A 16,500-nucleotide genomic window follows, 5' to 3' on the forward strand; every position below is an offset into this window, starting at 1 on the left:
TCTTTGTGTGTTTGTAAGAGTAGAGTAAGTTCAATAAAGGATTTTTTTAGTGTCAATTTTTATTTCCGAAAAACATTAAATTCCTGACTTAGTCCTTATATTTCAACAGAATATACATGGATAGTAGAGCTATCAACAATATCACCATTTGGTACAAGTTTTATGTTCCTCGTCTTGATGATATGTTGGACCAATTGAACAGTTACCAAAAATCTGGATTAGAGCGAAGTGGTTACTGCTAAATATGGATTAGAGTAGCGGATGGATGGAAAACGGCGTTCAAGACTCAATTTCATTTGTAGGGGATAAATCATATTTCATTTTTTCTTTTAAAGTTTCTATTAACTCAACTTTACTTCTATTTTAGTGCTATTTTTCTATACCTTTACATTCAATTTAAAAAACCACATATTTTAACTATTTATTTCATTTAGTACATTCAGTTCAATTACATAGTATCACTTAACAACAATAGTTACAAATTTGGAACATTTTTTTTTGTTCTTTACACTTTAACACAATTGATAAAAAAATTACTTAACTATGTTGCTATTATTGTTAAAACTTAAAATATTTGTGATATGACTTAACAATTAAGCTCTTCCATTTCTTCTTTTGTCCTCATTACTAGTCTGCTACTACTTACTTAAAATTCTTGCCATTATTGTATTTACTAGTTGGCCTTTAGTTTATTTTGTAACCTTTTTACCCCTAATGCCTTAAGATATGTTAGTTGGCCTTGGGGGATTTGAATTCTTTTCTAGCCTAGGGTTTAAGGGGTATATAAGCCCTAAATTTTTTTACTTGTTGATGAGCATGATAGTCATAGTGATAGTGATAGTGATAGTGATGAATATGAGTTTGATGATGAACATTATGGGCACAATATAAAAAACGTAAGGGTTGTTGGGAGAAATCAAATTGGTGAGATTGAGCAATGTTAGAAATCCATATAGAGATAATTTTGATAGAGATGATGCATTTACATTGAAAGTGGATTTGCCCGCCTTTGGGGGCGAGTTAGATATATAAGGTTTTCTTGATTGGTTGCTGGAGGTTGAGAGGTTCTTTGAGTATGCGAGAATTATGGATTAACAAAAAGTGAGATTGGTTGCTTATAGGTTGAACAACAGAGCTTCGGTATGGTAGGATCATATTAGAGAAGAGAGAATAAGAAAAGGCCCGGAACCGATTCGGTCTTGGTTACAAGTGAAAGCGATGTTGAGGGACAAATTCTTACAACCGGACTATAAAAGTACCTTTATAGTTTATATCAATATTGTGTATAAGGGAGTCAGAGTGTGCATTAATACACATCGGAGTTCTTGAGGGTATCAACGAGGGCTCAATTGTTGGAATCTGAGAGTTAAAAGACTTCGAGGTACCTAGAGGGATTGATACACAATATACAAGACAAGATTGAGACTCAAATGGTAATTTGGGTTCAAGATGCAAAGAATTTAGCATTGAAGGCGGGAACCACAAGGATTTTTATAAAGGAAAGAAAATGGAAAGTTTAAGTGAGGCTAATGCTCCTAATGTTGTGAGAGCACCACTGAGAGATGTGAGACAATTAAGGGGAGAACGACCACCTCCTAGAAAAAGTAACTCCTATGCTAAGCCATCACCTTTCAAGTGTTTCTGATGTAATGAACCGGAGCATCGTTCCAACGAGTGTCCTAAAAGAAGAAGTTCTAATATGGTGGGGAGATATAAGGATGACTATGATGATGATGATTGTGGTGTATTTTGAGCCCCTTGAGGATATAGGTGATGGGGAGTTTGATGAGGGTCATGCCATACATGTTGTGAGGAGGTTACTTGTATCCAACCAGGTTGAAAAGGATCAACAAAACCAATTGTTCTGGACTCGATGTCTTGTGTAAGAAGAGCAATGCAATGCCATCATTGATAACAAGAGCCAAGAGAAAATAATTAGCAACACCATCGCGAATAAGTTTGGGTTGACCGTGGAAGCACATCCTAACCCTTATAGTGTGGGGTGGATCAAGAACGTTGGGGAGCTTCGGGTCAATCAACGTTGCAAAGTGTGTATAGTCATTGGGGATTATAAAGACAAAATGTATTATGATGTCGTGAACATGGATGCATGTCATATGATTTTGGGGAAACCTTGGCAATACGATAGAGATGTTATCCATACGGAATGGAGTAATACCTACAAGTTCGTAAAGGAGGGGGTGAAGTACATACTCACTCATATATTAGGATAGCCAAATAAGAAGAAGAAGGCAATTCTAATTTTGTGCCCGAATCATAATTCTTTCATTTGGGAATCCGAAGAGAGACAAGTTGTATATATGGTGATGGTGAAACCTAACAGAGGGGTGCAAGGAGAAGAGGAATGAAAGTTTTCCAATCAAGTGAGTTCGATGCTAGATGAGTATCATGATCTATTTCCGGATGAGCTTCGAAACATGCTACCACCTTTAAGGGACATCCAACATTACATTGATTTGGTGTTGGGAGCTAGTTTGCAGAGTCTTCCACACTATCAAATGAGTCCTAAGGAGAGTGAGACTATGAAGGAAAAGGTGGAAGAGCTAGTTTAGATAGGATATGTGAGAGAGAGTATGAGTCTGTATGCAGTTCCCACTTTACTATCGCTCCAAAAAAAGATGGTTCGTGGAGAATGTGCATGGTAAGTAAAGCTATAAACAATATCACCATTCGATACCACCAAATCTGGATTAGAGCGGGAATGAATGGAAAACGACGCTCAAGGATCAACTTTATTTGCGAGGGATGAATAAGTTTTTATTTTATTTTTGAACTTTACATTAACTCAACTTTGCTTCTATTTTAGTGCTATTTTTCTATACATTTAGATTCATTATAAGTTTGTAAATTCGGGTTTTCAATTTAAAAAAGAGTAAATTCCAAAAAAAACCCCATGTGGTTTCATGGATTTCAAAAAAAACCCTTATGGTTTGTTTTTACAACAAAAAAAGGGCTGTGTTATACGCCGTTACTCGAAAAACGGAAAATGGCTTAACACCGTTAAAAGTGATGATGTGGCAAATGGTAAAATTGGAAAAACGATTTTATTTTTTATTTTTTATTTTTCCTCCTCCTCCTCCACGATTTTTTTTTTTTTATTTTTATTTTTCCTCCTCCTCCTCCTCCTCCTCCTCCTCCTCTATTGGAATTTGACCTCAAGTAGGCAACGTGACATAAAGTTCAGACACACTTTCAACAACAACAAAAAAGAAGAAGCCTTACTACACAGAAAGAAGAAAACCAAGGATGAAAAAATATTTTAATTGCAGCCGTCTGTTCATTCAGATTTGACGCCAGAGCTAATTTTGATGCAAAATACACTGTTTCTTACACACCATTTAATTAAAAAAGTGATAATAATAATAATAAAATTTACTCATAAAAATCTTTTAATGAAATTCTATGTCTGAAAAATAAGAAACTAAATGGAATGAAGGAGTACATCAAATTCACATTGATCTGGCACTAAAATCATCCACAAGTTTTTGTTCAATTATGCAGTTTTAAGCTATACCTAGCCTAGCACAATTAAAACACACTCAAACCACTTAAAATACTTGTATCGCATAGATAATTCCTAGCCAGTAGACTATACAAAATCAAACAGACATAAAAATCGACCAAAGTAACGAAAAGGAAGAAATCAAGTGTACCAATATCATAAACGATGATGTCGTTTAAAAACTTTTTGTCGGTGAGGCCACCAAAAACGACGATCTTCGACTTTCCGACGAGAACAGCAGTGTGACCACTGCCAAAAAGGAAAAGTAAAAACAATTAAGAAACCTTATAAAAACGCGAGAAGAAAGAGAAAGGAGTTAAGACGTTGACCTGCGAGGTTGAGGGAGAGGACAAGTGAAATCAGAGGAAGAAGCTTGAACTGGAAATTTCCAGAAATCTGGAAATTTCCAGATTTCTGGAATCGAAACTTAAAAAAAACATAGAAGAAAAAAAAAAGATGAAGAGAAGAGAGGAGGAAGAAGAAGAAGAAGAAGAGAGAAAAAGAAAAAGAAAAAATAAAAAAAATTCGTTTTTCCAATTTTACTCTTTGCCACGTCATCACTTTTAACGGTGTTAAGCCATTTTCCGTTTTTCGGATACGGCGTATAACACAGTCCTTTTTTTTTTTTTGTAAAAACAAACCACAAGAGCTTTTTTGAAATCCATGAAACCACATGATTTTTTTTTTAGAATTTACCCTTTCAAAAATCACATATTTTAACTATTTATTTCGTTTAGTACATTGAGTTCAATTATATCATATCCTTTGACAACAATAGTTAAGAATTTGAGACTTTTTTTTTTTTTTTTTTGTTCTTTACACTTTAACATAATCCTTTGATAAAAAAAAAATACTTAATAATGTTGCTATTATTGTTAAAACAAAAAAAAAATGTATTTTATCTAAAATTAGAGGTGTTAATTTCGTGTTTTGTGTCAAAATCATGTTATCTCATATATATGTTCCATATGGTTTTAAATGTTATAAATGCAAGAAAAATGATTTTCGCATCAATCGTGTTGTGTTGGTCAGATTGTCTCTGTAAATCGTGTTTTCGTGATCCCTACTTAAAATGTCATTTAAGTCTTCCAGAAAACAAAACATAATGAATTTCAATAAATATAACATTATCAAAGAAGCATAACGCATGGTATTCCTCCAAAATTAGAGGTGAAAAGATGTGGGTTCGAACCCACCCTCTTAAAGAAAAGGATATATAACATTAAATGAATTACAATATCTAAAACTAAACACTAATTCCCACTTGATGATATAATAGATATTAAGGCAAGTTACGGTTCTGATCACATTGATTTTAATGACTATATAGTATTTGGTTATTCACTGTTAGATTTAGGCTTATTAAAATCTTAGCGTAGAGATTTAAAGCATCATAAGGCTTAGATTTAGGCAAGTTAACACAAGAAAAATTGAAAGAGAGTCAACTTAATTATAGTACCTGAAGATATCATAACTCATAATTATATGTTTAAAAATATATACAATACGGTTAATAATTAATGATTATCATCATTAATTTCATCTATAAAGCCTTTTTTTTCCTATTAAAAAGAAAAAAAGCAAAAGGCTATGAAAGAGGCAGACAATAAAAAGCAAGCCCATGATTGTAATTAAATAATAAGTATATACCCAAAAAGGGTAGGCAAAGCATGCATTCATGCAATGAGTAAATTTCACTTGTGGTCCTCCAACTTGCCAATTTATATCATATCCACCATTAAACTTAATTCACAACCCGATAAAATTTACGCCGGGAATCCATTTTAAAGTCGAATTTTGGGTCTTTGACGGAAAGTTCTAAAATAGTCTCGAATCAAACTTGTGCAGGAATGTTAAATCATATCAAATTAACATGTGATATTGACATGACATGATTTGAACGGTTCCAAACTAAGTTGATATGGACCATTGTAGAAAGTCTCGTATTTCGCACCTTCGTAATATTAATTGGCAATCTCAAGATCATCTCTAATTACTCGCACAATCGATCTTATATATGACCGATTGTGATCATCTCTAGACACTGGAATGTATTTTCGGCGTAATTTTCACATGACTCGGGCCAAAAGTTGAATTAAGAGTTAAAATAGCCTCTAACGTTAGTCAATATGATAAATTTAGTTCAAATCGAATTTGAATACCAACTTAATCTTTAAGTAGGTAAATTTGACAAATAAGTAGAAATTTTACAAATAGTAGTTATTTATAAAAATGATTGTATCTACACTTATTTGTCAAATATTACGAGTTTAATGACAGAGTTGATACTTAGATTTCGATTTCAACTAAACTGATTATGTATGCCAACTATCGGGACCATTCTAACACGTAATTCGGGATGACCCGAATTACAGAAACAAGTTTAGTAACGATTATAGTATAGATTGTTGAATTGGGGGACCACCTGGTGAAATTTACGTATTGTGGTAAAATAACTAAGAGGTAGCTAGCAAGACCACAAGGACTCGCTGGCGTTAGTATGGTCAACCACCATGTCCATGGTGGCGGACGGTGGATAATTGGAAGAAGAAGATGAACCAAATTGACGCATTCTCATATGAACAACTTCAGCTTGTGCAATTGCTAACTGAGTTTGTAATGAATCAATTTGTTGTTGCAAAGACGAAATTGCCCCTACACATCCATAGACTGGATCTCTTACCCTTGCATTTGCCTCATACACCATTGAACTTACTGCATCACTTCTTTGATGCTCCGGCAATTCCTGCAAGTTTGTACCGTATCGTTTATAACGGTATTAGAATTACTCGAATAAAAAAAAAAGAATGTTATTGTTTTGGACATAGACTATCATTTAATTAAAGATCAACTAAAGTAATATTTTGATGTTGTACACTTTTCTAAATGTTTTTCAATAAGAATTTGTTGTTGCAGTTTAGTGTTGCTGTTGTAGTTTACTGTTGTTGTTACCAGAAGTGATTTCAACCCCGTCTTCAGCAGATTGGGGATTTGGAGATCCAAGATGGACCCCCAAATTTATATGAGAAAAATTTGGCTAAAAATATGTAAAATGAGATTGTATGTTTTTGTTTGTCTAGAAAGATATAGTTAGATTTTATATCATGCAAAAATAAAATTATATAGGCAAGTGTAAAAATGACCACCCTATTTCCTTTCAAAAATATTTGAGTGGAAACATGAGGTGATCTCTGAGAGTGCTCCATCACCCCGACCGTATAAATCACCTCTTGTTAAGCTGATTCAAGCCCCGCTATAAGGGAAAAGGAGGCTAAGCTACAAAATTGGTACCCGACTTTTCAGGGTCATATTGGCTCTTGTAAATCTTGTATTATAACGATAATTAAAAGATTTTTTACATTTAGTAGGAATCGAATCTGCGATGTTTTCTCGCGTTGATTTTACAAACTCATCCTATATTACCAAATGAAATAACATTAAAATATATATTTTTTCTTTTTTCTTTTAACTTTATACTATAACTTGAATTCTCAAAGTCTAATTGGCTTAGTCCAATCCTAATATTCAATATTCTCAACTAATTGGTGGAAAGAGAAGTATTTAAGGATGGAAAAAATATTATCACTCCAAACTAATATAATTAAGGAAAATTAATTAGATTTGACAACAAACTAATCATATCATTGACAATTGGCTAAAATTACGTGCATTGAACCTTACATTTTTATATCAAATTAATTAAATCTTAATCAAAGTGTTTCAATCTTTTTGTACGTTTCTTACCCAATATCTATGTATATATTAATTTATAATATATGCTCTGGCGTGCTGTTCTCAATATTTTATTATATGTTTTATTCTTTTTAATCTACATTTATACCTTTGATGTGACTATATTAATATTAAAAATCTTGTTTTAAACTATTAAAACATATAATTGAAAATATAAATTAATTGAATTAAATATTTATAATTAACTGGTTTGACAAATAATAACTTAATATATAATTATAATAAATTTAAATTTAATTTATAAAATCAATTAAAATAGAAAATATCAGTAACTTAAAATGTTTTTCCCCTAAAACTAATCAATTATTTACCAATATATGGTTCAGCACATGCATGTGCTGTATATATTAGTAAGATATTGTAATTGACTTGGACTTTTTTGATTAATTTGCTTGTTTAATTATAATTAATAAATAAATATTGACTATCTCATATTTCTTCTAAATATTATTTTCCATTTTTATAGTCCACAATTTAATTATGTCAGGATGATATCATGATTACATGTTATTAATTATTAATTATAAAATAATCTAAATATTTTAAAGAAATAAAGTTGGAAACTTTTTTTTTTCTTCTTCTTTGTTTTATTTTAGAGTACTAAACTTTAATTGCATTGGTGGAATCAAAACATATCTTTTGGACTTATTTGTGATAAATCTCTTTCGATGTAACTTCATGTCCTTAAAAAGCACAAAGCATAAACGATTTTTTTATTTATTTTTCCAAAGATTTTTTAGTCTATACTTTAACATATAGACTAAGAAAATACCTAAAGTAATTACAGTAAAACCTCTATATAGGAATACGTTTGGGATCGGACAATTTGTATAACAATTGGGAGGTTATTCTTATATAGAGTTTGGTACCCAAAAAAAAAAAATCAACACTTAAAGTTTATAAATTTAATATTTAGCATATCAAGTCTACGAGTTTTATTTCCAATACCTAAAGAATTGGAAGAGTTTTGAGTTTAGTTTCCAATACATAAAGAAAAGAGTTTTATGGGAAAATGGTAAGAATTTATAGTTAAAGTTGGAATTTGTGTGCCAACTCATATTTAATCTCAATAATTTTTAAATTTTTTAATAAATTTTGTTTAAATCCTTAATACATATATACATTATTTACATAATTATTCCTATATAGAGGTATAGTTTCTAAAGGTGGGACTTGGATTATGTATAACAATTAACATTTGGGAGTTTATTCTTATTTATAACCGGCCCAAGTTGAGACCGAATTTTTTTATAACAAATTGGAGGTTATTCTTATATAGAGTATTCCTGTATAGAGATTTTAATGTATTGTGTATTTTGAGAATATTGATCATTTTATTTTATTGTAATTTCAATATATAGTTAATTTTTTTATTAAATATTAGTATAGTTAAAATTTTGAAATAAAAACATTTGATTAAACAATATCCTTAAAAAAATGCATGGAGTATTAATTATGGAAGAAATAAGGTGAAAAAACTACCTCTATCGGTAGCGAAATAATTTTATCCCTAATGTTGTTATAAATAGGATTATTATATTTATGATATATGTAAGTTTGACAAATTTTATATTAACTACAATTGTATTTTATGTAGTTATGAATCTTGTTATCTCCACTCTATTTGTACGTCATGTTATCACTCATCAGTAATAGATTAAAGACACGTGCACACATATGAAAAAAAGTTTAAAAATAATATTGTCGATACATGTAACTTTAATTTGGTTCCTAACACAAGATAAAAGAATTTCACGTGTGTATATGTATCTTTGATTTATTACTGATGAGTTATAACATGACACACATGTGAAGTAAAGATAACGAGATTCATGACTAAATATTGCATTAATAAAACCTGCAAATTGGCCTAACTTTCAAATATGATGTTAAAGATATAATTGTAATGTTAGAAGCAAAATTAATTTTGGTTGTCAATCTTTGGAGGAAGGGACAGATCCAAGGGGGAGTTAGGGAGAGTTTGAGCATCCACTGTCATCCGAAAACACCAAAAAATCCACGAAAACTGTGCTATGTTTTAATTTTTTTTATATAAAACTATAAAAAAATATCAATTTAATACCCATAAATAATATGAGATCGCCACAAACATCCCCTATGAATAAATCCTGGATCTGTCATTGTTTCGAGGTATTTTTATACTTTATATTTCTAATCTCTAAAAAAAGCAATTAAGTGGGTCATTAAGAAAAAAGAGTTTGGTTCTTCACTTTAATAAGCATTATATAATATAATTATGATTGTTTATCTCATAGTGTACAAAATTGAGGAAACAAATTTTTTGTAAAGCAAATACTTTTGAATAGAATATAGAATTAGAATGCTACCTTTTATTTTATAGAGTTTGTGGGGTCTTTACACTAACTGAAACTAACACTACAACCGAAATTAAAAGTGGAACTATGAGAGTGATGACTTTTTTTTCTTTCTTTCTTTTTTTTAAATTTTATGTCTGCAAGAAAATAAATAAATAAATAAATAAATGATTTCTTTCATATATTAAAATACATTTTGATGAAAAAATTGAAAATTTGTCAAAAATATGACACGATTTTGAGAGAATGCAATGGAGAATACAAAAACGGATAAGGTGTAAAAATACCCTTAAAATTTACAGTCAAGAACAATTTTACCCCTAACGTCTAAAATTGTGTAATTTTCCCTTAACGTTGGCAGCCAAGAGCAATTTTACTTCTAAGTCAATTTTAAAAATAATTCATCAAACTGTTTTTTCGGTTATGAATCTTGTCATCTACACTTCAAATATGAATCATTTTTATCACTCATTAATAACAAATCATAAACATATGATTAGAAGTGAAAAAAAAATTAAAAATATACTGTCTATTTTACGAGTTGGACAAAAAGAATTCAAAACATTTCGCCGAATTAATAAATATTAACTTCAAATTCTATTATCAAATCACAGAAAATATAAAATCTTTTTTTAAAACAAACTGATATTCAATTGGTGCAGAATAAAAAACAAAATATATATGTTTTACAATAATATCTGAAATTGGCCCAACTTATCAACGTTAGGGGGTAAAATTGCTTTTGGCTGCCAACGTTAGGGAAAAAATTGCACAAATTTTAGACGTTAGGGGTAAAATTTCTCCTGCCTGTAAACGTTGGGAGTATTTTCACACCTTATCCTTAAATTTTTTATATTAATTAAAAATATTAAAAAAAGAATGATTCTGATTAAATTGAATTTTGTTAAGATAATTTAATGATTTTGATATAATAATTGAACTATGCCAAAATTGATAATGAAGATGAAAGATTTTTGTATTTTATGAGTGAACCTGCTAGGAAATTTAAGGTCCTATGGACCATTAATTTGGTGTGTTAATCATAACTACCAACTACTAATTGTCCTTTATTTATTAAATTTATTTCTAATTACTTTGGATGCTTTTTTCTATCTTCTATTTTGCTTTAATTTTCCAAATATCTTTTCACACATGTTTTAACATCAATTATCAACTCTTTTTTTTTTTTGATGAATCAATTATCAACTCTTTCAACATTATATAAATCATCATTTTGTCACACGATAACACGATTTATATAAATATATAAAAAATTTGACACGATTATTATTTTTAATATTTTATATCATATATAATCGTGTAAAATATATAGATAATATAACATGATTATATGTCAATCCGAATTATCATCCGTAAATATAAATATAACTCTATAAATGTCAATACGAGTTACATATCATAATCGTTTTTTATATATATTCTATCATTATATACGATATAAATGAAATAAAAATTATAATAATATTTGTTTTCGTATCAAAAATTGACATTATAAAACTCTATTGGATAGGGATATATGAAGATACCGAAATTTAATTATTATATGTTATACTTTTCTTCTGTTTTTCTCCGGAAGTAATACACCCGACTAATGAAAATCATTTTGTCCATCACCACATGGAAGATGGTTGGTGTAATGAAAAAAACGTATATATATGGTATAAATTGATTGGTAGAGAGTATTACTCCGGGAGTACTCTAAATTCTTTCCTCTGAATTGATTATCTATTTTTAATAAATATGAATGTTTAAATTTTTTTTTTATTATTGTTAGAATTTTGCATGTAATATTTTATCATAAAAAATAAGGACTAATTAAAAAAAAAATTGCAACTTGCAAATAAAGTAAGACAAAACGACATTTAATTGCATGCACACTCACATAAAAACGTCAATATCAAATCATATTTTTTAACAAATAAGATATTTATTTTATTTATATATATATATATAAATAATTATATAAAAATTACCTGTAACATTTTATTAACATTGCTTGCTCCAAAAACCTTGTGAACACTGGCGAATTTCTGAGGCTCATCGGCCGGAAAGTATGGAGCAAAAACACAATCCTTGGCACATCTTCGCCGGAGAAGTTTGCAGGCTGCACATGGAGATAGTGCACCTTGTTTTCTGCCACCACTCTCCTTCATTAAAACGACAGCAAAAATGAAGCAATACGCAAGAAATTTGGGAATGTTTAATTAATTTTTTTTAGTGTGTGAAAATGGAAATTAAGAGAAAAAAGAGAGAGTTGAAGAGAAAGGTGATATGTGGGTTATATAGAAGATTACTTAGTGACAACAAATCTTGAAAGGGTCCCACTAAAAAATAGCAAATAAGATTTTGTTGGACAAAAACATCCTTATTGATAAGATCTTAGGTCTTCTTCACAATGATATTCTTTTTTTTTCGTATTAATTGATTTGATAACTATATTAATTGATTTGATAATTATATATTATATTAATTTAAGCATGTTAAAGTTGGTAGTGTTGTTTACTGCTTATTTTGTTGTTGTCATTGTTTATAGTTCATACACTGTCATTTTCCATTTCACATGACACAAGATACATGACAGACATTTGTTTTCATGTCGTCTGAATATTTTTCGTGAAAATATTTTAAATTTCTGTCATCTTAAAGTGTAACTAAAAACGCGCTCGATTCACATGTGGCGTTCCGATGACAGAATCCTGTCGTCCAAAGAAAAAACGCGCGTTTTTTTTAAATTTCACTTGTTCATGAGATGACACCTGCAATAAATGATTGTCATTGTATGAGGAAAACAAAAAAAGCGGCAAATGAAATTTCACTTACGCGGCCATATACCAAATTTAGGCACTCGATCGTTTGATTGAAATTTCAGCTCATATAAGCCCTTCCTCTCATCCAAAACCCCATTTTAGGTTACGCAATCTTCATCCATCTCATACATCTCTATCTCCATGGTTGATTTCTACATGCAATCAGTGAGCATGAAACACGGTACTGGTAAGGATCTATTGATTTTCATTGTTCCTTGCTCTATCTTTTCCTCATCCGATTTACTTTTGTGTATGTCGATTTTAGCAGCTGGAATAAGGATCTATTGATTTTCAGACCTATCATTGAAAGGGTTAGATCTATCGCTTAGATACACTGATTTTATTGTATTCATTATTAGATTCACTGCTGGAAAGCTTGGGTCTTTATCTTTTTTAACCTAGAGCAATACAGTGCCTGATGCTGAAGATATTTTGATTCCTTTTTATTTGAACATAATATTTGCAGAGATAGTAAGAATGCTACATGGGAAGGCCGACTGAAGAGATTGTCAATCAGTTCTTGCGTTTAGCATATGGGAAGATCTCTTTAACTTATTGAGTATATATTATTGTTATGTTGGTTTGAACTGATTGGTTGCATGTATGATGTTGTTGTGGGTGGTACTGCTGAGATAGGTTTACAATATATCTTCCACTTGGCTTGTTATCTGATTGAGTATATGTATGTGTATGAAACATGTTGGCTTGTTTATGCTTGATGTTCTGTTTAGGAAGCTAGAACTGATTGAGTATGTGTATGAAGCATGTTTATGTTTGATGTTCTGTTTAGGAAGCTAGAACTCATTGAGTATATGTATGATGTTGTGGGTGATGCTAAAATAGGTTTACTATATATCTTCCACTTAGCTTGTTATCTGATTGAAACCATCCAGAATGGTGATGGGTTTTCGATGCTACCAACATAAGTTATGTACTTGTGGTCAGAGCATCGCAAACTTTATCACCGTGCTCACTTTTCAATGAGTACAATCCAAGTGGCAAGTATATTGTAAAGGGTTATGTATGTGCATTGCTATTAACTGATTGGTTGAATACCTTAACCATACATGAAGTCATTGGCATGAATCTGACTTATATTGCTATGAAATAATTGGTATGAACTGATTGGTTAGATAGAACTGTTTAGGAAGCTAGAACTCATTGAGTTTGTGTATGAATGACCATTGAGCATGTGGCTGATTAGGCACACTTTTAATCTTTGAATGTTCATTGTGATTGGAAATACTCCTATACCTATGAGTTATACTGCTAGAACTGATTGTGTATGTGTATGAAGCATGTTGGCTTGTTTTATGTTCTATTTAGGAAGATAGAATTGATTGAGTTTGTGTATGAATGTTCATTATTTATGTATGAATGTTCATTGGGCATGTAGCTGATTAGGCATAGTCTAAAGCTGAAAATGTTCTGAACTCATCTGATTCCTTTTTATTTGAACATGAGCTATGTTGTTGAGATAAGTTTACAGTATACCTTCCACTTGGCTTGTTATCTGATTGAAACCATTTAGAATGGTGATGAGTTTTCGATGCTATCATCATAAGTTATGAACTTGTGGTTAGAGCATCGCAAACTTCATCACCGTGCTCACTTTTCAACGAGTACAATCCAAGTGACAAGTATATTGTAAAGGGTTTAAAGCTATGAATATTCATTGTGATATGAGAATACTCTTATACCTATGAGCTATACTGCTAGAAATGATTGAGTATGTGTATGTGTATGTGTATGTGTATGTGTATGAAGCATGTTTATGTTTTATATTCTGTTTAGAAAGCTAGAACTGATTGAGTATATGTATGTGTATGTTTATGAAGCATGTTTATGTTTTATGTTCTGTTTAGAAAGCTAGAACTGATTGAGTATGTGTATGTGTATGAAGAATGTTTATGTTTTATGTTCTGTTTAGGAAGCTAGAACTGATTGAGTATGTGTGTGAATGTTCATTGGGCATGTAGCTGATTAGTTACATGTATGATGTTGTTGTGGGTGATGCTGCTGAGATAGGTTTACAATATACCTTCCACTTGTCTTGTTATCTGATTGAAACCATTCAGAATGGTGATGAGTTTTCGATGCTACCAGCATAAGTTATGAACTTATGGTCAGAGCATCGCAAACTTCATCACCGTGCTCACTTTTCAACGTGTACAATCCAAGTGGTAAGTATATTGTAAAGGGTTATGTATGTGCATTGCTATTAACTGCTTGCTTGAATACCTTAACCATGCACGAAGTGATTGGTATGTGAGTTATATTGCTATGAAATGATTGGTATGTGCATTGCTATAGAACTATTTAGGAAGCTATAACTCATTGGAATACTCTTATACCTATGAGCTATACTGCTAGAACTGATTGAGTATGTGTATATGTATGAAGCACATGTTGGCTTGTTTTATGTTTTGTTTAGGAAGCTAGACTGATTGATTATGTGTATGAATGTTCATTGGGCATGTAGCTCATTAGGCATAGTCTAACAATATGAATGTTCATTGTGATATGAGAATACTCTTATAATGTTCCTTTTCATTTGGCTTGTTAACGTACAAAAAAAATCATTCAACATGGTGATAGGTTTATGATGCATTCATCACAAAGAGAGTCCATTGTGGTGACAGCATCATAAACCTCATTACCAAGTTCATTGTTCAATGAGTACAATCCAAGTGGGAGGAACATTGTAAAAGGGTCAACTTAGGCTACTTGCATGTTCTGATATGCCTTCCAAACGATAAGATGTCTTTTGATATGACTTGAATATACATATACATACGAACTGAATAGCAAGCTCTACGGTATATTACAAAAGGGGGGATGAGTGTTGCCTTTTGATTATAATTGAAGTTCCAAAGCTACTTTACTATCTTGACTAAGAGAAAGGAAATTTGGAATTCGAAGGAAAACCATATTTGGAGCTCATATTGCCTTTCGATTCTCCTTTCTCTTAGTCAATATACTTTAGGAGATTTGGAGCCCCTCATATCCACCTTGCATACTCCTCAGTCCATCTCCAGACAAGTACATCATACACTTCCTTATTGCTGAGGTATTGCTCAACAACTGCTTCTTGCCTAGGAAATGGCGCCTCAATATGGGGCTGTAGTAGTAGATCATATATGTGCCACAACAGCTACAAAATGCATAGAATAATTAGATCACAAACATGATTAAGTGTTTATCAAATGAAATAGATAAATGGTGGCATATCTATACCGTGGCAGTGGGAAAGGGAGGGTGAGTAAGGAGACACGGAAGATGAATCATTCCTTGAGGAGCCACGTTAAGATGATAAATCTTATTCCGGAAGCGAAACTGAGAATAAGAAGAGACATTGATTAGTGTATGTGTATACAATGTCATGTAGGTTCATATATCTTAAGGAGATAAGTTAATATTACTGTTGGAGGATTGTTTGGGAAATCCGAAGGCTAGCTGATTCTGATTTCAAATACACCCCTTTCATATGGGGTGTATTATGGGCCTTTTGTTCTCATCGACCATTTGAAGAAGTTATCATCTAGAGGACCTGTTATCATCTAAGATAAGAAGAATCATTACAAGTAGACAGAAGAAACCAGGAAGAGTTGAAGAACAACATATGGATTGACATTCCATCGATGGCCAGAAGCCACCCTGGGCCCTTAATATATAGTTTCTCCATCTCAAAAATTATCTGTTGTTGAACAAGCGCAAGGTGATCCATTGTATAATGTAAGTTTTCTAGGTTGAATGGATGGACACTGAACCATTGTGATGCTTATTATTTATAGTGATATGATAGTGGTGGCTAAGTGAAAGGTCGTGAAAGTGGAAAGGTCTTTAATTAGTGCGGTTAGGGTTATGTGTAATGATGCTAGTGTATTAATGACCTACATTGGGTTTTGCAGATATCAAAACTTTGGGATTATAGGCCTAATAATGACTCCAAGATATGGATACATCAATTGATCGGTTTTGTTTCAGAATTTGGATATATGTATTGGTTTTTTTTTTTAGTTTTAATTCAGAAATGTATGTATACAAATGTAAACAGATT

At 31.3% G+C, this 16,500-nt stretch overlaps 1 protein-coding gene across 1 annotated transcript; it reads right to left on the bottom strand.

Moving 5' to 3' along the window:
• Nucleotides 1-4,952: 4,952 nt before the first annotated feature.
• Nucleotides 4,953-11,867, bottom strand: LOC136221570 (LOB domain-containing protein 4-like). Its single transcript, XM_066008944.1, has 2 exons — nucleotides 11,607-11,867; nucleotides 4,953-6,269 (listed from the first exon to the last, which is right to left on the bottom strand). The coding sequence occupies exons 1-2, from the start codon at nucleotides 11,784-11,786 to the stop codon at nucleotides 5,991-5,993; spliced, it is 459 nt and encodes a 152-aa protein (XP_065865016.1). The 5' UTR covers nucleotides 11,787-11,867; the 3' UTR covers nucleotides 4,953-5,990.
• Nucleotides 11,868-16,500: the final 4,633 nt, after the last annotated feature.

The sequence above is a fragment of the Euphorbia lathyris genome, chromosome 1 (genome assembly GCF_963576675.1).
Source record: "Euphorbia lathyris chromosome 1, ddEupLath1.1, whole genome shotgun sequence".
Taxonomy (NCBI): domain Eukaryota; kingdom Viridiplantae; phylum Streptophyta; class Magnoliopsida; order Malpighiales; family Euphorbiaceae; genus Euphorbia; species Euphorbia lathyris.

What these genes read in the sequence shown, in the direction of transcription:
- LOC136221570 (XM_066008944.1), bottom strand. Translation starts at nt 11,786, where the DNA reads ATGAAGGAGAGTGGTGGCAGAAAACAAGGTGCACTATCTCCATGTGCA. An exon ending in ATGTTAATAAAATGTTACAG is followed by an intron (nt 6,270 to 11,606) that starts GTAATTTTTATA and finishes ACAAACTTGCAG; the next exon opens with GAATTGCCGGAGCATCAAAG.